At 42.4% G+C, this 27,636-nt stretch overlaps 1 protein-coding gene across 4 annotated transcripts in view; it reads right to left on the reverse strand.

Moving 5' to 3' along the window:
* ADCY8 (adenylate cyclase 8) overlaps nucleotides 1-27,636 on the reverse strand; it is a 217,675-nt gene that overhangs the window by 25,085 nt on the left and 164,954 nt on the right. For 2 of the 4 annotated variants that reach the window (XM_001916500.6, XM_023648979.2), the window contains 4 exons: nucleotides 25,988-26,189; nucleotides 23,817-23,906; nucleotides 13,105-13,277; nucleotides 6,164-6,242 (listed from right to left, as the gene is read on the reverse strand). In XM_001916500.6, the coding sequence (XP_001916535.1) occupies nucleotides 6,164-6,242; nucleotides 13,105-13,277; nucleotides 23,817-23,906; nucleotides 25,988-26,189 (544 nt within the window). The remainder of the gene's footprint in view (nucleotides 1-6,163; nucleotides 6,243-13,104; nucleotides 13,278-23,816; nucleotides 23,907-25,987; nucleotides 26,190-27,636) is intronic. The other 2 variants (XM_023648978.2, XM_070221828.1) reach the window with 1 other exon arrangement.

Genomic DNA, 27,636 nt, shown 5'->3' on the forward strand with positions numbered 1-27,636 from the left:
ACTGAAATCGAGGCCTAGAAACAATGAAAATCTAGTAGCAATGAGCACTCCCAGGGTCCAGATTGTGGCTTCAAAACATCAATTCCTACAAAAACGACCTCACACTCTTTGCAGAAATGGCTGAAGTTTAGGGCAGAAAATGTACAAGCTTGGAGACTACTCGGGTTGTGTCAAAAGGACCCAGAGGCCAATGTGAGTAGGCGCTCACTTGTCAAAGATGTAATAAGTTCAGCTTTAATAAGAGTAATAATTGCAAAGGGTTGAAACACAGGAAATATGTTAGAATGCATAAGTTCATAATGACATAAAAAACAAGACCTCAGGGCCAGCGCGGTGGTGCAGCGGTTAAGTTAGCATGTTCTGCTTCAGTGGCCCGGGGTTTGCCGATTCAGATCCTGGGTGTGGACATGGCACCACTTGGCAAGCCATGCTGTGGTAGGCGTCCCACATATAAAGTAGAGGAAGATGGGCACTGGTGTTAGATCAGGGCCAGTCTTCCTGAGCAAAAAGAGGAGGATTGGCAGCAGCTGTTAGCTCAGGGCTAATCTTCCTCAAAAATAACCAAAATAAAGAAGACCTCATTGGTCTCCTCTGGGTGATGCTTGGGAACAAACTTACTGGGAAACTTATAGGGAACAAATTTATAGGGAAAGAATCAGGCACTTATCCTGCCTTTGCTTTATGAGCTGTAGTTGGAGGTAACAAATAGTTGGCAAGGAGAAAATTCTCTTTAAAAACAGATTCTAGCGAATAAATTATGGACTATTGATAGGAGTGGGAATGACTTGCTATAAAATGAATGAATATAGGTTATTATTATCAATAGCTGCTAACATCGAAAAAAAAGAGAGACAAGCAGAAGTTATGGGACTCTTAATAACATATTTTTGCAGGAAAAAACTGAACCTGAATCTTATGAAGTTTCTAGACACAACTATCAAGGCAGGAAAAACACAGCACAGAGGGACATGTTAAATACCCCTAGAAGATGCAATTGACAAACTCTAGACTGAGAAACATTGTCGAAGTCCGAGAATTCTCACAAAATATTGCAAGAAAAAAACAAGATGGAGGGTGGTCCTATAGATTAAAAAACACTAAGGGACACATCAACCAGTGGCAATATGTGGACTTTATTTGGATCTTATTTGAAACAAACTTGAAAATTATAGTTATAAACTAAGAATTAAAACACTGCGTGGAGGGTTGACAATGTTAAAGAATTACCATTTTCTTTTTTAAGGCGTGTTAATAGTATTGTGATTAGGTTAAAATTCTCTATCTTTTAGATACACATTGAAGTATTTACAGATGAAATGATAGGACATCTGGAATTTGCTTCAAAATAATGAGGAAGGAGCAATGAGCGAAATGCATAGGGCCATAGATGAAAAAAGACACAATATAAGTTGATGATTGTGGAAGCTGTAAGATCATTATACTATTTTGTATACATTTGTATATGTTTGAAATTTTCCATAAGAAAAAAAAAAAATAAGTGGAGGCAGCAGGTCATACAAAAGAATACTAGTCCTGACTGTTTTACCAAGTTGCTGTGTGACCTTGGAAAAGTTGTTCGACTTCTTGTATTTTGGTTCTTCTCCTAAAAAATAAAGATAATCGCCCCATCATGTCTAATTCAAGAGACATGGATTATTATATGGATCTATTATATGGACCAAATCACATGATGCATGTAAAAGAATTCCAAAATGCCTAAAACACAGATTTACAAGGTACGACTGCAATTTAAGGCATCTATGGATAAAGTCAGAAGAAAGTTGTGCTTAATTTTTTCCTTCCGGATTCAAGAGTATCAAGTTTTTATTTGTCCAGTTGCAGGACAGTCTCTTCTTATCCACAACTATTTCCAAATTAAATGTTTTGTCTTCCCCCTTACAAGGGCGTGCTTAGTTGAAGCAAGAGGGAACTTTTTATTTCTTTTCTGTTGAAATACTCTCATCTAATTGAATTCAAGTGAGAAACATGGGGAGGGAAATCTGGAATATGGAGTTGATTTAAACAAGGATTTTCCAGCCCCAATGCAGGAGCACACTTCACATCTGGGCCAGGTGACTGCAGGTTGCTGCGTCGAAGCCAAGTCCATGAAGAGACGCTCTAGTCCACGTACACCCTTGTCTCTCGACAAAGCCAGTCTCACGAAGGCAGGCATCCATCACATATTATTTAATCTCCACGGAAGGCAAGTAGTCCTCTTCAGTTTACTAAAGATCTAGCGTACTTACTATGTGCGTGGTGCTGGATATACAAGGGTGCATGAAACTCAGTCTCTTCCTTTGATTTACTCACAGCCAAGTGGTGACAGAAGAGCACAAAAAGGAAAGAGATCATGTCAACAGTGTGGCTGGAGCAGACATGGAGAAAGCAAAGCATATAGAAGGCACGGGCACTGAGTTTTTAACAGTGAAAAATCTTCAGAATTTGCTCAAGAAATGTCAATTGATTTGGAAGTGCACTCTCTTTCTTGATTTTTACCAAACCATTAGAGAATTGGCTATCTGAGAAGAGTGCCAAGGGAACTAACCCATATTGTTCATATGTTTTGTGCCAGGCTGTAGCTCATAATGATGGCTAACCCTGGCTGAAATCTTGCCTTGGACCAGGCACTGTTCTAGGCACTTCATATGTATTGAAGAGCATTTAATCACACAGCAACTCAACAAGGGAGGTATTTTATTATGCCCATTTCACAGGTGAGGAAATGGAGGCAGAGTAAGGCGAAGTCAAGTGCCCAAGGCCTCACAAGTAGGGGCTGGCTTTGAACTCAGGGCATTTTGACTCTGAGCTGTGACTCAATTCCTACACTATATTCAGCCATTCTTACTCAGCTGGTCTGCAACTTGACAGATAACAGGTTTCCAGTTTACAGGTAAAGGAAAGGCAGCTCTGGGAGTTTGAGTGTCTCAAGTTCACTCATTCTCTCAATGACATTGCTGGGACTCAAATTCAAGACTATTTGGTTCCAAGGCTTGGGTCTTCTGAGCCACACAATCCTATTGCCTGTCTTTATCAGACTCGGAAATAAGCGAGAGGCAACATGACCTCATTGATCTCTGTCCCCGTGCGCAGGTGTGGCTTCCACTGCTATAAATGGAGCCGAATCTTCAAGGATGCAAGTGAATCATGCCCGAGGGGGGAGGCACCTGACCCCGCCCTCCCTGTCCACCATTCAGAATGTTCACCTGCCTCAGAGAAGGAGGAATTGTTTGGCATATCGCTTTCACATATGTGCAAGATGAAATTTCCCAATTATTCAGTTACATAACTGCCTCCGTCACCCTGGAGATGTGTAATTACACATGCTCCCACTGGGATGCTGTTGCGTACCAGGCATCAGTGGGCATTATTCAGCCTTTAGTAAAAATAGAGGGCCTCTGAGTCACAGAGGGAGACAAGTGGAAGCAGGTAGCAAAGCTAAGAGTGGACAGACTTCATCCCGATGAACAGTATCTGTCGGATCCTGACAGATGCTATGAATGGATGACACGGCAGTGATGCAATCCTGCATAAACCTCCTCTAACATGGAGAGGTAGCGACTCATGGTGGAAGGAGGAAGTACCCAGAAATTATGGCATTTGTAAGTCCTGTTTCTGTCTGGTTTTCCTTATTGGCTTTGTGACCTCAACTAACTTGGGTCTCTGCTCCTGCCTTGGGACCAGATGGATAATAACACTTTCCCTGTTTGTTTCAGAGGCTTGTTTTCAAAATAAAATATTAATAGCTCACAATTTTTGAGCTCTTATTCTACGTGGAAACCACTGGGATAAGTATATTATAATTGTATTTTCATAGAATACTATCACAACCCTATAGAACCTGTTATTATCATACCCATTTTACAGGGGAGAAAACTAAGACTCAGAAAGCTGTGTAAGTCACTGAAGGTCACATATCTACTAAGTGGCAGAGTTGGGGTTTGAATATTTTCTACCCTACTCTAAAGCCTATACCTGTAACTGATACAGTTATAGAATGTGATTATGTAATTTCAAAGCCTTTTGAAAGTTAAAAAGAAAAAAGAAAAAAATCAGATGTCACCTAAGCACCCAGACCCTCGTTATGCACTTACATACTCTTCCTTTATGTATATTCATAACGTGATTAGGTTATCCGCTTTCCCAGGGCAGACGGAGAAGAGAATAAATTGAGTCAGAATGTCAGAAGGGTTTTGAGGAAGAGGGCACTGACAGGGCACAGAGTCATTTCTTAAGGTGACGGAGGAGGCAGAAGCATCCTTCTTAATTTGGAATTAGGACCCTCACTCTGAACTTGCTCTCTTTTAGCCATCTCTGAGGATTTCTCGCTTGTCAGTTTCAACCTGTGTGATGGAGCGTGTGTGTGTTTTTCTGCAGGATTGCCTTGTCTGATTCTGTCTCTATAGCCCTCAAATGGGCTGTCATTTGCATGTCAGACTAAGGAGTTCTCTGTAACGAGAAGCTATCAAGACGTGGAAGACATGAACCCGGCTCTCACAGAGAACCAGACAGACCTAAAGAGAGGAATTCTGGAAATGGCTAGACTCTGACATTTGGCTTATTGTTTCACCACAAATTCAGCTGAAATTTTAAAACAAGTCAAAGTCACAATGCAGGATTGAGTGGGCATGTAGCTGGGCGATTGTGCTGGTATGTAGACAACTTCTTCTGTCTTTGTCCAGAGTAGAGAAGTGGAAAGCTTGGGTTTTGGAGACAGCACTGGGTTTGAATTCTAGGTCTCTCACTCGCTAGCTGAGTAACATGACTTTCTTCATCTGTAAAATGGGATGGATAAGAGCCACCATTCTGGGGTTGTTGTGAGGATTAAATGAGAGAGTAGAGGTGAAGTACCAGACACATAGTAGGAGCTTGGTACTTAGGAGCTCTTTCCCCCTTTTCTTCCTTGCTGAGTTTTTAAATTACTCTTTTTTTCTCCCTTGACTACATCTTACCACCCCCTTTATTACAAATAACTTAAATATGTGTCTCTGGGTTCCTGGAGTTTTGGGCTGCTTCATCCTGATTTCTCAGGGTTTGTTACCTCCCCGTTTCCATGGTGATTTCTCAGTGATATGTTTCTATTTCTGCTCTAGCCGAAAGTCTTCCTGTTTCGTTTTTCTCCTTTTCTGCTTACTTTTTTTGAAGTGCACGCAGGGTAAAGAAAGATGGACCAGGCTCCAGGGCAGGGCGGTGAAGCTGGCAGGGCCTGGCTCTCCCAGGGAATGGCAATCTCCCCAAGTGATGGACATTGTCGCATTAGCAGTCTGAGTCCACATGGAGAAGTCCTACTGATGACAGCAGGCGACACCTCTTGGGTGAAGCGTGATATGATGCTCCCAGGCAGAATAATTTCTTGCCTCTCTGACTCTTGACGTCCTTGGATGGTCTGATCCACACATAGCATGACCCCCATTGCATTATTTAGGGTCTGCTCTCCTCCAGGAGACTGGAAAACTTTGGGGCCAGGGATGGGGTTTTGGACATTGCTACCCACAGTGCCCACCCCAGATCCTGGCAGAGTAGAGGCTCCTAAGGAAGTGGCATCAATACAGTAGGCACTTTATCTACTTATGAGAACTCAACAATGAAGCACTTCCTCTGCTTACATAAGGCAGCGCGCAAAATGCTGTGCACAAGAATCTCAAATGATTTTTCTAAACAGCCCTATTTAGGGATTACTGTCTTATTTTAGAGATGAAGAAACTGAAGCTCAGAGAGATAAGTAATTTTCCCAAGGTCACAAACTGCTGAGAGGCAGTGGCAGGATTAGAACCCGGCCTCAGCCCATCCTCGAATTTGATCGTTTACCCACTACAGCACCCAACTTCTACAGTGATGACTTTATCCAGGCAATAGAATCGGGAGGGATCCCAGTTTGCCTCAGTTGGAAATTGCAAGCTCTTCTTTTTTTTTTTTTTTATAACAATGTTCTCTTTGAAAGAGAAATACCTAAAGGGTGTTAAAACCACCTTGCTTTCCAAACCCTCTTCTCCCGCTTAGTTTTTTTCAGGAGGTCTTTATTAGGAATTGAGTCATTAAGAATCATAACTTGCTGCAAGCAGGTAACAGTCATTGGCTGCAAAGAAGAGCAGAGACTGTGGGATAGTTTTATCGTAACAGGAAATGCCAGATAACCAAGGGTAGTTACAGTAAAATGTTGGATTACCTGCTGTCCGTGGTAGAACACAGCAAGGAGGAACATGGCCATCAGCAGCAGCGACGCCTCCTTGGTCCCCAGGAAATCTCTGTTGGAAGAAGACAAAGCGTCTCTATGGATGTCGTGACTTGCTTTCTATCACCTGTGCTATTCCCTCAGGTTTCTCCACCTCAGGCGATGCCCCTTATCCATGCACCAGGTGCTTGAGCCCCAAACAAAAACAAAACTAGAAGTCAGTCGTCACCACCCCAATATCCAAACCCTGTTAGCTTTTCCATCAAAATATGTCCCCAGTCCATCCACTTCTCTCCGTCTCTACCTCCGCAACTGAGTACTACCACCATGATTTCCAATAGCTTGTCCACGTTACCCTCTACCATCTGTTTACTCCACGGTCATCAGAATTTTTTTTTTTTATCACATCACTCCCTTCTTTTATTGTCTCTCGACCACAAGCACAAATATACTCAGACTCACTCAGGAGTGACTTAATCCTGATGTGGCTTAAGGACACAACGGGGCCATCACAGATGAGATGCAGTGCGTAGAGGAAGGAGTAGAGTGAGCATTAATATGGCTGCACCCGGGCAATCTCCAGCTTTCCCTTTTTGTTTCTTGATGGAGACCAGTAAGAGTAGCATGGGGCTTCAGGAAACAGGGGCATTAACCCAGCTGCCAAGACCAGCTTCTCATCTAGCTTTATGCTAAAAGACCCTCCCAGCTAATACAGGGCCAGGCCCAATCCAGCTCTCCAGGCAGAACAGGGATTTTGGGATGGAAATGTACTTTCTTTTGGGGAGGTGCTATGTATAGGGGAACCCAGGGGAGCAAGGCCTCTGTGGGCAGGAACAAGATTCAGGTTTGTGAATTCCTAGTCCCATCTGCTTTCCCTTGGAGATAAGATGCTAATAATAGGTAATACTCATTACTGTGTTTCTTTTCTATAGGCCCAGCCAAGCACATAATGATGGAGCAGCTACTGTGTACCAGGCACGTGCTGGGATGCAGAAATGAAGAGAGCACATTGTCTTTGCCCTCAAAACAATCCAGTAAAGGAAAGAATCAAATAGACAGATAATTTCATAACGCAACACGCTCCTTGATAAGGATACATCCTTGTTGCCATGGGAATACATGGGAAGAGAAAGGAACCAGGCTGGATGTTCACTGAGGACTCAAGAGCTGAGTGTTAAAAGGTGATAAGTCCTCAGGAGGAAAAGATGGGGTCGGCTGTATAGGGACAGGACAAACATCTTGCTTAGCTCGCTGGCTTAAAAGCTAGTGGCACATGAGCTTGCTTCTAGTGGTGGTGTTTTAAACAAATCCCTCGTCCACACCGTTTAGTTTGAATGGGAGATGCCCTAGGTTTAACTCCTCCTGGATATACCCGAACTCCTACTCTGATATTCTGTTCTTTGTGATATAGAGCACTTTTCTTAAGCCCAGCAATTTATCACTTAAAACACGCTTTCAAGAGCTAACATAAATACTTCTTGAGTCATCTTGAAAGCAGTGGTTGACCAAAAGTAGAGAGATGACTAGATCAAACTCAGAAGAAAAGTAACATTATTATGAAGGGTCTTTGAGGCTTTAGAACGTATTTCAGATGGAAAAAATGTGACCTGAGTGAAGACTGAAAAATTTGCATAGTAAGCCAGCTGGGCCAGGGAACATCCAAAGAAAACTGGGATTCGAATTTAAAAGGATTTTTTTTTGTACTTCCACGATTTTTTGAAGAACTTCCAAAGAGAGTCAAATGGCAGAAATCTATACAAAATTATAATACTTTGCTTGATATTGGGTGGCAGAGACTTAAAACCAAGGACATTTTGAACTAGTTTATTTGTACTAATAAAATCACTGAATTAATACTACCATCTTTGTATGCTAAGAAAAGGGCATAATTGAGTGAAAACACATGTAGAATAATGTAATTCTCAGGGCTATAACAATCTTTAGAGATCATGTTATCTGATGTGTCAGAACAATTAATATTTAATTGGAGTGTTACTCGTTACAAAAGTATTTATGCTAATTGTAGTGAATTTGGAATCTAATAAGAAAATATAAATTGTCCTTAAGTCTACCACCCAGAGAAAACAATACTTTGTTTAATACTTTGGAGCCAACTGAATGTCATTTCTTTTTCCTCCATGCAAAAATATGTTTACAGATTTAGGATCGTGTGGTTCATACTGTTTTATAACCTACTTTTTCACTTAGTATATACTATGAAAATAATTTCAAGTAATTAAATACTTTACACGTGAGTTGGCTGGGTCCATTCTATTCCGTATGGTGTATGTCATACATTATATAAAGTCCCCTGCAAGACTTTTATTTTACAGGTAGAAGACTGAAGCCCAGGGAGAAGTCACTTGCCCAAAGTCACACAGCTGATTTCTGTGAGAGCCAGGATGAGAATTCACATCACAGACAACAAGTCCAGAGCTTTAGCCATTGTGCATCTGATGCCAAATTTTTAATTTAGCTATTAGTTCCAATTTCCCCCCATGAAACCCAAAATAAACCAGCCACCTTGAATTTCTCTCTTACAGTTTTGCCATGCTAATGAGTACGTTTGCTAAGTGCTGATTTTATGCCGTCCCTTTAATAACACTTTACATACTTTGCCTGATTTAATTGTAATATCAATAATTAAGATACTATTATCCCTATTTTAGTAAAGAAGAAACTGAGGTTCAGATGTTAAATGACTTTCTCTGGTTCACAGATCTAGTGAATGGTAAAGGCCGGTTATCAGTCCAGATCTCAGGAGCTACCATGCCCTCTGATCTGCACTTACTTGCGATTGTCTGCCCCTAAGTCCTTGAAGATGGAAATAATGTCTTATTCATCTGTGAATCTGCAGGGCCTAGAAAAGCCTGTAGAAAAGGTATGACACTTAAGTTCGAAAGGAAATCGTGCTTACAGGATGGAGTACACACAGTTTAAGGGCAATGGTGGGCAAAAATCTTAGAGGTTGTTCATAGATGACACTTAGCTTACCGTGAATCGGTGTTGTAATGTGATTCCAAATGAGCTGTTTCTTTCAGTCACTCATTCACTTAACGTTTCATTCAACAAATGTTTAACTGGACACCTGCTGCCAGATACTCTACTACGTTCCAGAAATATGAACATGAGTAATGGTCCTTGCCCTCAAAAGCTCTTATTCTAATGGAATAGGAAGACATGGAAATTAATGATTGCAATGCAGAGAGAGAAGTGCAATGATAAAAAATTATGTGTATGGATTAGCAAATGAGGAATGATTAAAGAGGGCTTCACTGACGAGGTTGTCCTTGAGTTGGACCTTGAGAATGATGAGTTGGAAACAGTCAGGGAGATGGACATACCAGGCAGAAAGAAGTAAGTAAAGAACCTCACTTGGTAAACAGTACATGGTTTCCCATGGCTAGAATACAGCCTATCAATGGTGACCTGTAGAGTTGTAGGAGATAAGATTGGGAGAGTCCGCAGAGGCCAGACCAGGAAGATCTTTGAAGTCCTTGATAAACAGGTTGAACTTTTAGCTTCTCAGAGGCAATAGGGAGCCCCTTAAGTGTTTTAAGAAGGATAATGAGTTGACCAGATGGCTTTGATGGCTTTGAGAAGGACAAATTGAGAGTGGACGCTGGGAGATCAGTTAGGTGACAGCAGAGTAGAGATTACTTCTAGAATAGCAGAATTTATGGTGTGGAGGGGGTATGTCCAATAACAATTGTTAGCACTAACCAAATGCTTATTCGATGTGAGGCTCCGTGCCAGGTTTCCATCATCACATTTGATCTCTCATATTCCTACAACATAAGAACTATTATTACCCACTTTACAGATGACAAAAATGGTGCTTCGAGAGGTTAAGCCACTTTTAATTAATTACCTTAAGACCACAAAGCTGGTTGATGACAGAGCTGGGATTTGACCTGAAGTGGTTTAACTTCTAAACTTGTGCTCACAGGTGTTATGATGTGGTGCTTCCTTACAGGGGATGCTGAGCAAGATGAATCTCTAGGGACTATTTTGGGCTCAGTGTCATCCACTGAGATGGGGTTGTTATGGAGAGGACCTCATGAACAGATTGGGAGACGCCAGTCTAGAGTATCTGGTACCATCTCGATGGAGATGCAGGCAGGTTGCCCCATGCAAGGTTCTCTATACTTTCTATTACACAGGTACCTGACCCCCAGGAATAACCAGCAGAAATGTCCCTGAACCATGTGAGTTCCTAAAGTGTTGACTAAATCTTCAACAGCATGAGCAACCTGTGCCTGCCAACCAGATAAACAGTGACTATTGACCTGTTGATTTATAATCAACTGAGCAGCTGAGAGGGAAGGCTGAAAGAGCTCTTCCATTCCTTGTTAATTTAGTTCCGTTGATAGCAAAGTGTGAGTCAATACAAGACCAACCAATAACTGACCTTGAGTAAGGAAAAAGCTGAGAAAAGCACCTGAATGTCAGCAGCAATGAGTTTGGGACTATGTTTACTTTCACAATCTTGCTTAACAGTTCAACCACCAGCTTTTACTTAAGACCTCAAAATGGAGTTCAGAACTAAACCTCTTCCTAAGAAGGAAGGAGGGGATAGGAATGAACAGATACTCATCACCTACTATGTGCCATGTACAGCAGAGCCTCACACAGGCCCCGGAAAGAGTAAGATTATTCCACTTTAGTGATGAGCAAACTGAGGTCCAGAGATGGGAAGTGATTTTCTAATGCAACAGAGCCTGGATTTGCAGCCAAAGTCCTGGCTTGTTCTATTAACGTGGTGTTCCCCTTTGAATGAATAGATTTTAGATGGTTTAATTTTTATTTTTACCACAAACATGGCCTGTTTTGTTCATACATCTCTTTCCCCTCTTTTGTGCTAGTTTCTGCGTGGCCGTGGGACATCTGTTGTCACTAACCATCCACTGAATTGAAACTGTTTTGACTTTCTAAGAACCCTGGGCATATAGTGAGAGATTCTTCAGTCTGATTTAACAGAGGTGTGTGTAGTATTTACAAAGATGGACTTTGGAGCCAGAAAGACCTGAATTCGAATCCAGATGTGCTATTTATTAGCATGTGCACAGGGGTATTTGTTTAACCTCTCTGCGCCTGTGTTCTTCAGGTTGTTGCCATGAGGACTGAACAGGGAAATGTACCTAATGTGTATGATGCAATGCATAACAGACACAAATTAGCATCCAGAACTGACAAGGAACCTTTGCAAATCCAGTAAGAACAAGGCAAACGACCTAATAGAAAACCAGGCAAAGGATATGACCTGACAGTTCATCTGAAAACAAACCCAAATGGTCCATAAACAAACAAAAAGATGCCCAAACTTACTTGTGATCTGGGAACTACTAATGCAAACAAGGAAATAAAATTCACCCCCCAGTAGATTCAATAAGAATTTAAAAAGTCTAACAACGGCATAGGTGAGAATGAGGAGCAAGAAGACCACTGCTGTCAGGGAAATTGTTTTAACTGCACTGGAGAGCAATCTGGCAATATTTTAGAAAGTGGAAAATGCAGATACCCTACAACCCAGCAAGTGTGCTCTTAGATATAAACCCCAGGAGACAATCCCATTGATGGTCACTGGAGTGTTTTTTAAATGGCGAAAATAACAGCCTGAATGTCTATTAATAGGTCAAAGAGTAGATATATTTTGGTATGTTCATATTGTATAATATGTACATACAATAGCTAAAATGAATGATATCCACAGATATCAATGTAGATAGATCTAAAAAAGACAATATTGCATGACAACAAACCAATATTATAATTTATAGGTCTAGACATAGTTAAATATATATTAAAAAATGGATGGAAAGAATATAAATTAAGTGCATTAGAAGTTGTCTCTTGGGAGAAAGAGAGGAGAACAATCTTGGGGAAGGGAACTCCAACAATATCTGAAATGCTTTTTTGTTTTATAAATGTAGAAGTAAATATGACTAATTGTTAGCATTGCTTATTTCTAGGGATTGGTTCATAAATGTTCATATTATTAGCATCAGCTGTATTTTCCCAGGCTTCTTAGATTATCTTGGTCTCATCTTTCTCTCAGACTGTTGGCCACTTATTCTGGCTCAGTGAGACCTGTGTGCTTCCTACACCGGAGGCCAATCAGCCACAGGTTCAGTGTCTGGCTCTTTCCACCACTTCCAGCTCAGATGAAGCACCATATTGCAGGCGTGGAGTCTGGTTTCCCCACGGGCTGCAGAAGAGGCCAAATGATATCATCAAGAAGTCCATCCAGAGTCAACCGTGACTAAGGGAGACGGGAGAGGGAAGGAGCCAGCAGACAAATTCCTCTCCCTTCCTCTGTTCTGAGACACCTTTGCCCACCTTATGGCCCATCCAGAGGCATTTCCATTGAGTGGATCTTCCAAGGTACCAGCTCAATCTCTTCCCCACTCACGTGGCCAGCATAACATGGCATCAGTTTACATTTTCCCTTCCTTTCACTGCCCTGGAGTTGCATGAGCCCTTCAGCCTTGCCTCAGGCTCTGTTCTCTAAGAAATCTAGGCTTCAGACATTATTTTTTTGTATTTTTCTGTATTTCAAAAATAATAAAATTCAAGGATATAGTAAGTTCTCAAAGCACAGTGGTTGCTATTATTAATATCGTTACAGCCAAATTGTAAGGAGACCCTACAAGTCTTGGAGCTGTTAAAGGAATTATGCGTTATTAGGTTTGGAGGTGACCTGGGCTATTATTTAGTTACTATTTAGTCCAAACTTTAATTAGTTAGTTAAGGTGTCATTAACATAAATGATAAAACTGAAAACTAGGGATTTCACCTAGACTTGTAAACAAGAGAGTACCTGAGTTGAGAACTCTAAGTCAGTATCCAGTTAGTCTCCAAGTTTCAATAACTCTACATCCCTCACTCCCTGTGGAAAGTCGAGCACTTTCGAACATGCCACAGTGGGCACTTACTCTCCACTGTGGTTCAGGTTGTCGTAGCGCAGAAAGAGACCTGCATAGATGGTCTCGGTCAGCAGGGCGTAGATGGCGATCATGATCAGCAGCACGGCCAGCTTCAGGACAGAGTTCAGTCGGAGGAAAACCGCACAGGTCACCATGGCCAGCACCCCAGTGAAGACAAAGTACTGGAAACAGAGAATGGAGGTGGTCAGATTCAACAGGAATGTGGGAGGGTCATTCTCCTCGTCATGGACGTGGATAGGTCTCCTTATACAGATGCTTGCTGTGCATCTCCACTTGGTGGTCTCAGGCCATCCTCAAATTCAACAGATCCCCAAATGAACTCATCCTTGCCTTACCACCTCCCAAACCTCTGTTCCTTATTTTGGGGGGAGTGACTGACACCATTCTTCAAGTCAGAAACCTTGGTCTCATCCTTGTTGCCTTCCTCCTCCCCACATTCCACAGCCAGGTCCTCCTAAGCTGGAGATTCTACTTCCTTAACAGCTCTCCCATCCTTCCAGCTTTCTCTTTCCACCTTGTTTCTGTTTTAGTTCTCATCTACAGTTTCGGAATAGTTTTCTGGCAGCTCTGCCTGCTTTCAGCCCCCAATCTCCACCGAACAAACACTATCATTCTCTACCCAGTATTTGTAAAACACAGATCTGATCATGTTACTCCTTAACTTGAAGTCTTTTCATTGCTCTCCATTCCTTCAAATTATGTTCTCCTTTCTGAATAGAAAGCTCACAAGGCCATCATATATCAGGTTTCTTTCACTTTCCAAACCCTAACATGTTCCAAGCCTCACTCTCTACTTGCTGACTCCCATCACTGAGTCCCGTGTCTCTAAGCTTTGCACCCCCAGTGTCTGGTTGCTCACATCTCATCCATGTGACTAAGCCTTACTCCTGTGATGAATGTTAGCTCAGGTGTCCTCTCTTCTGAGAAGCCTTTGTGCATATCTCCAGGCTTCTGGATATTGCCTCATTCCTCCATTGCACCATTCACAGCCCAGCGTAATATCTATCACCCTGTATCAGAAGTAGCTATTCTAAAATCCAGTTTGGAAGCACTCAAAGGCTGGAATATTGGAGTGGACCCTGTGTGTCACTCCACCCAGCCAGATTTCAGCCTTCTGTAGGAAGCTTCTTAGCCTATTTCCCTTACAGAAGTATCCCAATATATCATTCTGGATGGTAAGTTTGGATTCTGACTATGTGGTGGGAAAAAAGAATAAAACTTACATTATTAAAGGCCCTTTCGGTGGCAGTACGTTGATGCTTATATACTTTTTCTCTTGTAATTTTCAAAATAAGGAATCATAATTCTCATTTTACAGATGAAGAAACTGAGGCTCATAGGTTTTAAGTAAATTGTTCAAGTTCTTGCAACTAGAAAACAGCCCCTAGGACACCTGGATACAGCCTGTCTGTGTAAATGTGACTCTAGTGGGCATACTGTGCTTGATAATTTCTAAAATCCATTCTAGCCTTGTCATGCATGACTCTTTGTAACAACCAGTTGTTTTCACTGTCTTATTACATGAAGAGACAATTTCTGTGTGGGAAGAAGAGATCAGTAAGAAATTCTAGAAATCCCTGACAAACTACTGAAGACATGTTTATTGACTTCTTAAGCCAAACTGAGCCATTAATGTAACTTTCAACAAATAGCAATATCAACAAATGTGGATAGCACCTTGACTGAGTTCCCACTGAGGGTGAAGCCCTCATGTCTTTATGGTGCACCGGGTAGACACAGAAATGAGTAAAGCCCTGCCTCTGCCCCTAATGACCTCAGTGTCTAGGCATCCTTTACTTCTGTCTCTTCCTTTCCTAATAAATCCAACTATGTCCTTGTCTCAAATGGATGATAAGCTTTCTTCAACTCTCCTTTAAGATCTCCCCTTGGCAAGATTTTTAGATAATTCATCTTGATGCCTTGATGTCATCATTTTAACAAATAGAGGAAAGATCTGAGAGGTCTTGTTTCATTGCTATCTGCATCACAATGAACTGCTGTGCATGGTTTTGTCAATGCAAATTGTGAATCACGTGTTAGATCAAAAGCTGTCAAAATGATTGTGCTTTTGAGCAAAAACTTATGAGGGCACAAGAGCTAAACTTAAAAAGTGTACAAAGGGTTTATTGAGTGCCTACTGAAACAAGGCATGGTGCTAGGGCGTTGGAATTGAACGGGGAAAAAGAGATGGCTCAGACCTAAAGGAGGCTGTGGTCTAAAACGTGAGGCAGACATGGAAACTCCAACAGGAATACACTGTGGAAAGTGCTCTGCCAGCAATTGGACCAAATGTGATGGGAGTACAGAGGCAGAAGGAACACAAATTTGGAGAAGGATTTACAGGAGAGGTGAGTTTGAACTGGACCTGAAGGATGGGTAGGATTTGACACAACAGAAAATGGAAAGGAAAGAACATTCTGGGAGAGAGAATGGCATGGACTCAAAGGTATAAAGGAACAAATCTCTTGGAGAATGAATTCCTTGAGTATATTAGAGAATCATCTAATTAATCATGAGGAGAACTAGCAACATAGGCAGCAGATAAGTTTCACTGTGCTGCCCTCCTCCTTTCTCTACCAAGACTTCTGAAAGTATAATAGCTAAATACAGTCATACATTTGCACAATGGATTGATGGTCTTTCTTTTTGTTGCCTCAACCAATTGTGTTAGTATGCTCTTGCCATCTCCGCCACCATCCTCCATTCCATTGAAATGAGTCACCCACTCACTGCCTTGCAAGGTTTAGGTAAATCTCTACTTTCACGTATAAAGTTGGACCTTACGGTGATTCTATAACCATGGGACATCAAAGGAAGGACGCCCCTGGACAAATAACGTCAGGAGCTTCTCTTCTGCCTCTTCTGTACCTTAAATGAATAGTAGGGAGGGGACCAAGAAATGGAGAAGAACAGGAAGCTACAGGAATATTATGCCTTTGTGAAAGCTTTGTGAAAATCTCTCTCTTTTCGCTGGGTCTGGACCCACCAACTGCATGTTTCCTATAACTTGGGAGGATGCTGGACCCAACACAATTACTAAATTTCTAACAATTGACAAATAGTGTCTGTGTTCCTTTAAGTCACTCCAGGATTTTAGCAGGCCCTCAGCTCCTAGAGTGTCCTCTGAATGGATTCTAAGTATAAGGGCTTCCTCAGTGTGGTAGGGCAGAGATAGGAGGCAAAGCTACATAGCAAAGACTCTCATATGTCCTGCTGAGAAGTCTGCACTCTACAGTCCACAAGGAGCCATGGTGGGTTCATAATGGATTCATTTTACTCATCTAATTACAAACAAATTGTGCTGTGGGAAAGTACAGGATAGATTGTAATTAATGAAGGAAAGTTGAAGACCTAAAGACAAGACTGGGGACCTAACCAACAGACAGCAAGAGATAAGGGGTTGGACAACCTTGTCTAGTTTTATGTGGAGGTGAGGAAGACAGTGGAGTCAGAAACGGCACTAAGATTTCCAGCATGGATTAATCTATTAACTAAGAAAAAAAACTACAGAAAAAGGATAGAGGAAAAGGAATGAATTCAGTTTTAGGCTTTTCAAGTTTCAGGCATTGAAGGAGTGATTCACTAAGGGCATCTGCTGAACAACTACAGACACCAGGCTGAGATTCAGAAGATGCATGGGGTCCAAAGGCACACATTTAACATTGTTCAGCTGAACTGACAGCTTTAGAAGAGACCACTCAAGCAGAACATGAAAGATAAAGACAGGAGATACAGAGACTAAAGTTTAGGGACTAGCATGTTTGAGGGGCTGTGGAGGAAGAGAAACGAGAACATTGCTTAGGGATGGTTGGGTGTCTGAGGGCGAGAATTAGGACACGGTAGTGAACAAATAGATAGCTCTGAAAATAAAAATCTCCAGAGACAAATATTTTCAGAGGAGTCTTTAAAAAGCAACACAGAAAATGTTTTCAGAATAGTTTAAGACTGGAAAGCAGGACATAAAATTTTATATACACTATAATGAGAACGATGCAAAGTGTGTACACAGACATGACATGGCTTTCAAGTGAATTATTTCCTTCTGCAATGCCCTTTAATCCAATTGTAACATGCAATATTAAATGAGACAATGAGTTGAATGCACTGATTTGGAATGACTCCGTGTATTCCCAAGACCTCTGTATCCCATACAGTAATGGGGTTCTCTGCTTCTTCCTAGATCTTTTGATGATGAAAAATAATAATGCCAGGATGTGTATGAGACACGTTAGATACTGGGCAAAGTTTCCAGCAATCTTTGGTAAAGGAAACAGACAAGCTGTGCCTTCTAAGGGAAAAAGAGACCCAATAACGACACATCAGTTTTGACCAGGAAAAATAGAAATGCTGCAATGGGCATGAGCACTTTGGTAGCCAAGTTAGGAAAAAGAGGCCAGAGACATTTCAGTAGCCAGGCTGAAATGTGGTTGGGAGAAGATGGACAGATACGGAAGATGTGGAGATGTGAGGAAGCCCAGGTCTGTACGTTAGAAGAACTCTAGGTGAGACGGGGGGATCAAATGGGGTGAGGATGCCCATGCCTCAGGGGTCAGTTGGTGGAAGGCAGAAGCAATAATAATAACTAAATATTTCTTGAGCACATATTCTGTGCAAGGTACTTTATGAATGACTTTATGTGCTTCCTCTTATTTCATTCTTACAAAAATTCAAAGACAGGTACTATTCTTATGCTCATTTTACAGAAGAGGGAAGTATATATAACACTTCTCTGCTTCTGAATACCCAAGGTTTTCTTCTCTCAGATAATATATTGACTTAGGAAATTACAAATAAAACAATTTCTTCTAAGTCTGTACCGAAAAATATTGGAGTCCCACGTCATGACAAAGTGTTATGGGGAGGGATATCTGACTCTGTTTGCATAAAATAAGCATTTTACAAACGAAACCATGCATTTGTTATTCTACAATTGTTGATTCAGGACCCACTAGGAACCAAGAATTTTCTAGGTTGGAAGGCACCATACTGATGTCAGGACATTGTTGTAATGTATCATAAATGGCCTCAGCAACATGCACACATTCTCCTCTTAGAAGAGGAAGAGGAGGAAGCATTTTACACAAGGATAACTTGGAGAAGGGCTTGGGCATCTACCCACACACGTCATGCAGACTGGACTGTCTGCGTCCATTTGGTTGCTGACAAAATCCCATGGCGTTATGAACTCAGAACAAGGAGAAAAGAGAGCAGACACATGATTTTCAGAAGTCACTGTTGTTCAAAGAAAGAATCCAAACTTCCTGATTCACACAAAACCTAATTCTTAGCAATGAGACGCGCATACGGCAGTGTGGTGTACACACAGGCCAAGGACAGAGGCTGCTCTCCTTCTTCCTGAGCCTTGACTCCCCACCTGGTCCACGAATAAGGGTGTCATGAACCTGGGCTCGCCATAGGTGCTGGGTAAAGGTAACCAGCCTACTTTTCAAGCTTTTCACTGTTAGGTAGGGGAAAGGGGCCTTTTTTTTATGTGTTTGGTGCTCTGGGACAATCTTACTGTGCTTTGGCTTAGTCTAAGATTGGGCTTTGTTTTCATATTAGAGGAAAAAGGGTGAATGCTCCCTAGTTCATTATAGTTACTAGTTTAGATCTGTCAAAACTGAATTTAAATTCCACATGTAGAAGTGATGTTTATATCTAGCTTGTTTTGGGGGTGGATGGACTATTTTAGATGTTTCCTAGAAGCAACTGTATCCTCAGTTAATACTTTAACCTCATAATAATTCCCAGGAAGACACATCTATGTTAGCAGGGTCCCCAAATGACGACTATCACAGTAAAACTATGAAGCAAAGCCTAATCAGTGAGCATACAAATAGCTCTTTCTTATGGAAAGGCATCACTACACAATATTTTTAAAAATATAAGAATGATGCTTATCTTGATGGTGCTTATTCGTCAATACAACACAGTCACCTTGGGGAACTATCTGCTTATCTTTTTTTTTTTTTTTAAAGATTTTATTTTTTTCCTTTTTCTCCCCAAAGCCCCCCAGTACATAGTTGTATATTCTTAGTTGTGGGTCCTTCCAGCCATGGCATGCGGGACGCCGCCCCAGCATGGCCCAATGAGCGGTGCCATGTCTGTGCCCAGGACTCGAACCGGCAAAACCCCAGGAACACGAACCTAACCACTCGGCCACGGGGCCAGCCCCTATCTGCTTATCTTGATCATTCTTTTTCAACGACTGAGCTCACATCTTTGTAGATCATCATGAGAGATCGTTTTTGAAAAACAGTCTCTCTGTATTTGATTCCTAAACAGTGATGTCCAACCAGAACACACATCTTTGGTGACTTCCAGAAATTAAATTTGTTCCCAGAGGATAGACACGTGGATTGTTTCCAATTTTTGGCTATTACATATAAAGCTGGTATGAACATTCATTCTTTTCTAATATAGAAATATACATTTTAAAATATATTCTAATATAAAAATTTTGCATTTTTTCAAACAAGAAGTTTATTAAACAACAAGATGCTTGACTAGAAAGGAAAACTATGCAGGATTCATTTCTTTTAGAGTAATTTATCCCACTTCAAGATAGATTGCCCTACATGTTTATTTCATTATCTGCTTGGACTTACTTTTGTTTTTGTAACACAAAAAAGTAAATGTTTTGAGCTTAAAAAAAAAGAAGAAGAAGAAAAGCCTTTTTAGACTTTCAGTCTTACTTTTAAAATTTTTTAGGAAGAACCAGAGCGGCATATCGTCTAGGGGTAATTACTGTATCACTGACGCAAGATCCTTCTGACTACCTAATGCCCCATGGATTAGGATGTTTTCCATTCTGGCTGGTGAGAAAAACACTCTTTGCAGCCCCGTGTGAGCACCAGGCACTAATCCTTCCAGACAGTTCTTTCCCAGCATCAGTTTCCTCACAGAGACAGAAGCCTCTGCAGCCCTGTGGGTTTCTGGCTTCTCTCTGTTAGTGCGTCTTGCAAACTATGGCCGCCTTAGTCTCCCCAGGTTCTCAGCTCTGTCTTCTCAAATCAGGGAGTCCTCTAGGTTCCACCGGGCTTCCCCCAACCCCAGCCACATTCTGAAGACTCTCTCACAGCAACCATAGAGCTCAGGCAATCCTAGGGGCCACTGCATTTGCTTCCTTTTCAGAGATCACTGTCCTTCATTGATGCCCAATGTCTTGAAAATGACTGTTTCACATATTTGTTTGTTTGTTTTTAGTTATTTCAGGCGGGCAGGTAAATCTTGGCTCTGCTACTCCAGTGGAAACAAACCTTTTTTCTTTGGCTCTCAGGGGCCCTTTAAAACTATAGCAAGCCCTGATAATATAGTTAACTATTTACTCAAATGTGCCAGAGCATATAATAAAGGGGCTTGATTCTAAAAGGAAAGTCTTCTCACTGAGCCTCCGGAGAACCATGTTCGGGTGTTTGAGATACTGATCCTGGGAGTTGGTGCATGTGATTTGCATTCATTTTACCAACCTACGTCTCCTCCCTCCCTAGACCACTTCTCAATTCATAGTTAGAATGTGGCTTTCTTCACTGTCATTTCCTGTCTCTTCACTCTTTTTTAGTAATTGGCCAGCTCCAATTCAGAACCAAATTATACTTTACACCGTCTATTACAACAGCCTCTTAGGTTTATATCACATCAGCCAGTTTCACAGCATCCTTTTGGACTGAGCATCGTTTCTCATGGGGTGAGGGAGAGAGGTCAGGTACACAGATGAGGAAAACACGGCTCAGAGAGATGAAGTGATTTGCTTGGGGACACTTGTGAGTGATGGGGGGCTGTGCAGATTAAGCCTTTTAGGTCTAAATGTCTGACTCCTTCTAGTTTAGTAGACAAATCCTTAGGTAGAGAAGCATAGCCGTTTGCATCAGGATGGCGAATGGTGGGTCAAATCAGGTTGTTGTAGTAGCTGGTGCTAGAAAGCGTCCAGATCCTCATCCTCTTAGGCCAGTGGGATTCCTGCATCTGGGGGATCTCAGGAGTTGCCAAACTATAAAGGGCCATATAGTAAACACTTTGGGCTTAATGGGCCACACCCTCTCTGTTGTAGCTACTCATCTCTGCTGTTGTGCTCTAAAAGCAGCCATAGACAATTTGTAATAAATGGGTGTGGTTGTGCCCCAAGAAAACTGTATTTACAAAACAGGTGGCAGGTGGAATTTGGCTTGTGGCCACAATTTGCCAGCCCCTTGGCAAGACGACCCTTTGGTTGTGGGAGGAAAATATTAAAACTCTGGTTCATTTACGTTATCTCAGTTTTTAATATTTCTATTTTTGAGTATGTTTCATAATGTACATGACACATTACCACAGTGGTACAGGTATGTAACTTATAGATAACCATATATTGACAGTGCAGGCTCAAACCTTTTTACTGGAAATAATAAACAAATCATGGCTGACATTTAATGAGCAGATACTTTGTGCCAGGTGTCACTCTAAACACTTTACATGGATTAATTCACTTAATCCTCACAACCACCCATGAAGAAGGTATGACTTTGACCCCTATTTTACAGATAAGAAAACTGAGGCAGAGAGATGAAGCTAGGTGATCAAAAAGCTTACCCACCACTTTCTTAGGATTGGCAAGTCCAGGAGTAGTCCTGAGTTTGGGAGCTCAGGGTTGGGGTCAAGGGCATATAGTTTTGATTTAGAGTGACATGGGGGTCTAGATGAATAGTTTGTGAAGACTACCTTCATGTCAGATGACATGTTAGAAACTCAAAATTTCTAACTCATCTAGGCAGGCACCAGGAGAACATGATATTCCTTAACTCCACAATAACCCTGTGAAGAAGGTATTATTTTCCCATGTTACAGATGAGGAAGCTGAGGTTCAGAGAAAGTAAGAACTGATCCAAGATTCCATCGCTAGAAGTGAAGAGACTCAGTTAGGGATGAAATCCAGCTTTGGTCTAGCGCTAAATACCTGATTTTTGGCCAACTTATGCCCCTTGGGACACTCCTCATGCCCTCCAAGCCATGAAGTTCCCAGGGTGCTTCAGGTTGTTGCTAAGACTCTGCACAGAGTCTCAGAGTCTACGAAACCAGAGCTCCCTTGGTCCTTGGTGAGTGGGAGGAAGTCTCAGAGCATGTGGTCTGCCCCATGCAGGCCCCAAATGAGGGCTAGTCCCGTCCAGCCCTGGACTTCCTTAAGAAGAGCCTATTCCTCCCTAGGGGCTGAGCCTGGCTTCAGAAGTGTGGGCTCAAGAATAAGCCAGATATGGTTTGAATTGCAGTACCAAATCTTCACAACTGAATTAAGATGAGAAGGACAGAAAGAAGGAAGGACGAAGAGAAGTGACGAAGAATGGAAGTCAGGCAGAATGGCACTGAGCAAGTCACTTTCTGAGCCTTAGCTTCATTATCTATAAAATGGAGATGGTCACAGCTTCTACCCTGGACATCTTGAGGATTTAATGATGTTATGCATATCAAGTAGATGCTCTATACCTGAGGTGGAGGGTGAGGCTTTCTCTCCATTTCAGAACATTTCTCAGACCAATTCTGGGGCCCAGACGAGACAACAGAGAGCCTTTCTTCCACCCAAATGTTGGAGGGGGTCTTGGAGAACAAGAGTCTAACGAGAGTCCTCAGGGTATGGGGTTGGCTGGGGTCCGCTGGAACACCACAGCTGTCCTCCCTCTTGACCCAGAACTTCTGTCTCGGTATGCAACGGTCTGGGCCGTGGCTAGTCAAGCCTAAGATTCAACTTTCCCCAGCATCTTAGGCTGACCCTCAAGGCCCAGGGCCAGACCAGTGGCTCTGTGGCCAAGAGAGGGTCAGAGTTAGGGTCAGACTTACATTATGATGGTGGGTGTCCTGTTGGGACAGCCCTGAATCCTGTGGTGCTCTGCACACTTTCTATACCACTTTGATTTAAGTTTAGTTGTGGTTTTCTGCATTTGTGACTCACCAGCTTCCTTCCTTCTCTCTCCCCTTCCTTCCTTCCTTCCTTCTTTCCATCCTTCCTTTATCAATGTAGCAAACACTGCTTGAGCGATGAGTCTGCTCTCTGCCCTATACTGGAGACAATGGCACATTCTGCTATAGAATTTGTGTGTGTGTGTGTGAGAAAGATTTGCCCTGAGCTAACATCCATTGCCAATCCTCCTCTCTCTGTTTTTTTTTTCCTTGAGGAAGATTAGCCCTGAGCTAACATCTGTGCCATTCTTCCTCCACTTTGTCTGTGAGATGCCTCCACAGCATGGCTGATGAGTGGAGTAGGTCTGCACCTGGGATCCAACCCTGCAAACCCCGGGCTGCCAAAGCGGAGCACATGGAACTTGAACCACTTGGCCACAGGGCCAGCCCCTCTGCTACAGAATTTTAAGATGAGTTAAGGGAAATGTGTAGGGAAGGGGGAGACAAAGGGAAAGAAGAAAAGAGATAGAGGAAAAAATGAAGAAGGAAGAAAAAGAGAGAGAAGAAGAAGGGAGAGAGAAACAGGGAAAGTATAGAAATGGAAAGGGAGGTAGAGAAACGAGCAGGACAGAGCAGGGAAGCGCAGAAGACGCAAGGAGAGAAGGAAAGACAGCACAGGAGAAGAAGAAGAGAGGAAGGAGGAAGAGGAAGAGGAAGGAGAAGGAAGAGAGGCCTGGAGCGTTCTCTAAGGCCCTTCAGCCAGTCCTGCTTATGTGGAGCTGGTGGAAATGTCTGGGCCCAAGTCTCACCAAAGGGAGCTCGTGAATAAATACCTCTGGGTAGGAGCAGATATCTGTAAACACAGCTGAGGAATTGAAAGTCAGGTTCTTCAAGGGTATCGACTTGTCAAAATCACACCACAGCTGCGAATTAAAAAAAAAAGAACAACAACAAAAAACAAAAAAACACAGGAACAAGAAAGTCAGTGTGAGTGCTGGAGATGGGGTAGTGAGCTATCACTGCTGGGCTTCCGCGGAAGCCCGGGGCAGCCCAGGCCCTCGACAGGGCTTGACTTCAGGATGGAAGTGCCAGCTGGGGTCTCCTCTTTTATTTTAAAGAAAGCACTGGCTCAGAAAAAGCATTTGCAAGCCAGGCAGGAAACCAGGGTAAGACTGCTCTGTTGGCCCCATCACGACGGGTCACTCATATGTGCTTTTGGGGCTCAGAAGAGAGGGCCAGATGGCAGGAGAAAAGGTCTGGGGTGCGCTCACAGCCTGTCTCCACATCAATAGCTGGGGGGATTCAAGGAATCTGAGGGCGCACACATTTTCCAGAAAGACTCTTAGCGTTGGACTGGTGGGCATTTCCGAGGCCAGAAATTGCTGCAGGAGATTTTGTGGCGCTCAGAAAAGAATAGTTACCGTTGCCTGAATGCCTCCTCTGTGCCAGACACTTTGTACAAAAAGGCCTCACAACCACCTTGTGATGTAGCTACTATTTTTATCCCCATTTTACAACTGAAAAATATGAAACTCTGAGAAGTAAAGTAACTTGTCTGGGGTCACTGAGCTGGTGAGTGGTAGAGCTGAGATTTGAATGCAGGTCTATCTGACTCCAAAGCCTCTGAACTTCCTACTGCATCACTGTGGCACAGCTGGCCCCAGAGGGAACCTTGATCTAGAGTCATGGGGTTTATTTACAAATCCTGCACCCTAGAAACATCTGATTCTTCAAGACTTGAGGTCCTGGCTACAACTTCACAGGCCGTGATCAACGATTCTATGTACTTCCATTTTCAATTGCCATAATCTATAAAATATTCACTAGATGAGGAACTTAAATTATATTATGATTTCTCTTTTCTTTATCCCATAGAGTCCCTTATTACAAGGCCAACCACAGAGCTTGAGCACTTTGAGCAGCGTAGACTCTTAAGTCATTATCGGGCCAATTTAGACGATGGATTTCAGGCAGTATAAGCCTCCAGAGCACATGCTGACCATTGTGGGAGTCCACAATTTAGCTTCCTGAGCAACTGGAGACCCTCCCTCAGGCCCAAAGGGCACAATGATGGTTTCAGACACCAGATGATGCCTCAACTAGCCTCTCTCAATGTGCCAAGTTCAAAACCTGGAATGAGATAAATCCACCCCTAAAATCTAGATCCTTAAGTCATGGATAACACAGACTATTTTTATATAAACAGAAAATGCCTATCGCTACAATGTTACCATTCTAGAAAGAAAAAGAAATCATTAAAACATGGATCACCAAATTAAAAACAATGATAAATATGGCAGTTGGAGTGTCATCTGAGTTCGATGTGTCACATCCAATATGAACTCTTAGAAAGTCATAGGCAAGATGCTCAACCTTCCTGAGATGCAGTTTCCTCATCCATTACATGGGAACAGTAATACCTACCTGTAGCACACAGTAGGTGCTCAATAAATGACAGCTATTTATTGCCATGTTCCCCACTCCCACTCCCAGAGATACGACGTAGCATATGAGAATGAGCATGAGTCATGGAGTCAGACAGACCTTATTAGCAAGTTATTTCATGTCTCTGAGCCTCAGTTTCCTCAGCCATAAAGTGGGGATAATGAGACTTACCTCACGGGGTTTATGTGAGGATTCAATATGAAAAACACGAACAGCTCCTCATTCAGTGCATGGCACATAGCAGGTAGATACTTAGTCGTAACTCTTATCTGCGATTATAATTGATTGGCCACTGACGGTACAGAAACTTAAGGGCATTTAGAGCTCCATTGGAGCAAATAACCTCCCCCATTGGGAAAAAGAAAATTTGCCACCAGTAAAATGCACAGTTCTGACCGTAGCCACATCTTTGTTCTCTGTCCCTCAGCTAGGGGCTGGACCAGGCACATGAAGATAACTGGTACCAAGGAAGGCAATGCAAGAAGCTGCAGGCTCCATAAACTCTTAATTGCTGACTTCACACTAGATACTGGAGGGTTGGTGGGTTTGGAATGCTTACAATATTTAGGATGGCTCCCAGGAAATTAATCAAGATGGATGCAAAGATGATGACATTCCGGGCCAAATAAGTCTCGTTAATCCAACAGCAAGTTTTCCGGAGGACGAGGGGCAAACACTTATAGTCCTCTGCTGTGGTGATGAGGACCAGAGCTGAGTGCAGCATAATCAGGATGGAAAACTGGATGGTCATTGGCATCACCCTGCAGGGAAACAAAGAACGTAGTGTCACATGGCATCAATCCCATGATCCCCACTAGCTGAGCAATGTTGGTAATCGTGTCCATGACCACCCTTCCCCACCTCCTGTAGCCAATAATTCCTCTAAAGCTTACTTGCTCAAGAAAAGGGCTATTAGCAGGAGACTTTTTTTTAAATTACATTCATTGCTAGAATACTCTTTCTATTGGGAAACTTTGCAATGAACATCAAATATTGGGCTTGATTTATTGCTCCTGTACAATTTTTTCACTTCTTTTATCATTCCTCTTTCTCCTTAGGCAACTGCTGCCAAGGCAACACACCACTGGAATTTATCTCAATATTCTGGCTGTGGGAGGCACCCATATGCCCTTCCCCTTCAAGGAGGGTTTTATGAAGCACTTTCCCTCTGGGTCTACTCTGATGCCAAGAACTGAAATTGGCACCTGTTCCATGCTGCTCAGTTCGGTTAGTGACTACCAAGGTTTGCATGGAGTATACGATATGCCATTTGGGACGTAGGTAAGGAGAATTCATCCTTGCCCACGGCTTCAACATCACTCCCAAGTATACATCTAGAGCTTCAAGCTCTCACTAAAGCTCTTGTGCTGGTAGCTCATGTATATAGGGCACTTCTGCTGGGTGCCAGGCTGCTTCTGGCAACTCAGTGCTCTAAAACCCCATCTCCGACTCCTTCCGCTCCTTATCAATCAACCTATCACCAGGCGTGTTGCTTCTCCTTGGGAATTCATCCCTTGCTCTCTGTTCTCTGTCCAGCTATTCATGTCCTACATGGGCATCCCTAATTTCTCTACCTCTGCTTCAGCTAGTGAATCGCTTTATGTTAAAAGGTACCTTAATGGAAGTGGTCGGAGATTTTATATCTGCTCCTTCCTCTATACAGTGAAGTTCATTCATTTAACATCTTCCATCTGCTGGTGCTCAATGAATATGCATTTAGTGAATGATGTTGGACTCACTTTCTTCTCCTAACACTACCTCTTACTCTCTTGCTGTCTAAATTTTCTTATTTATTATTAATAACACTAGTGCAAGTAATGTATTGAGCTCTGACTATGTGCTAGGTACAATTCTAGGTACTTTATATATAATATCTTATTTCCATTCCTCAGAACAAACCTAAGAGGTCTTTAGATCTCTCTTTTTTCACATGAAGATTTAAGGCTCAGAGAGATGCAACTTCCCAGGGGTCAGTGAGTTGGTAAGTGATAGAGTTAGGATTTAAAGTCCACTCTGATACTCTAATCACTTCAGTGAGTAATCTCTCCCATGTCTGTCTCCCATGTCTTTTTGCTTCCGTGGTTTCATCATGCTATTTATTCATTCAACAAGCTTTCAAAGTGGTAGGCATCAGGAGTTGACAGGACCAAAGACACATCTTCCCCATCTTCTAGGAGAGCATAATCTAGAGGGGGCGTAGGACATACA

This window comes from Equus caballus, chromosome 9 (assembly GCF_041296265.1).
Source record: "Equus caballus isolate H_3958 breed thoroughbred chromosome 9, TB-T2T, whole genome shotgun sequence".
Taxonomy (NCBI): Eukaryota; Metazoa; Chordata; class Mammalia; order Perissodactyla; family Equidae; genus Equus; species Equus caballus.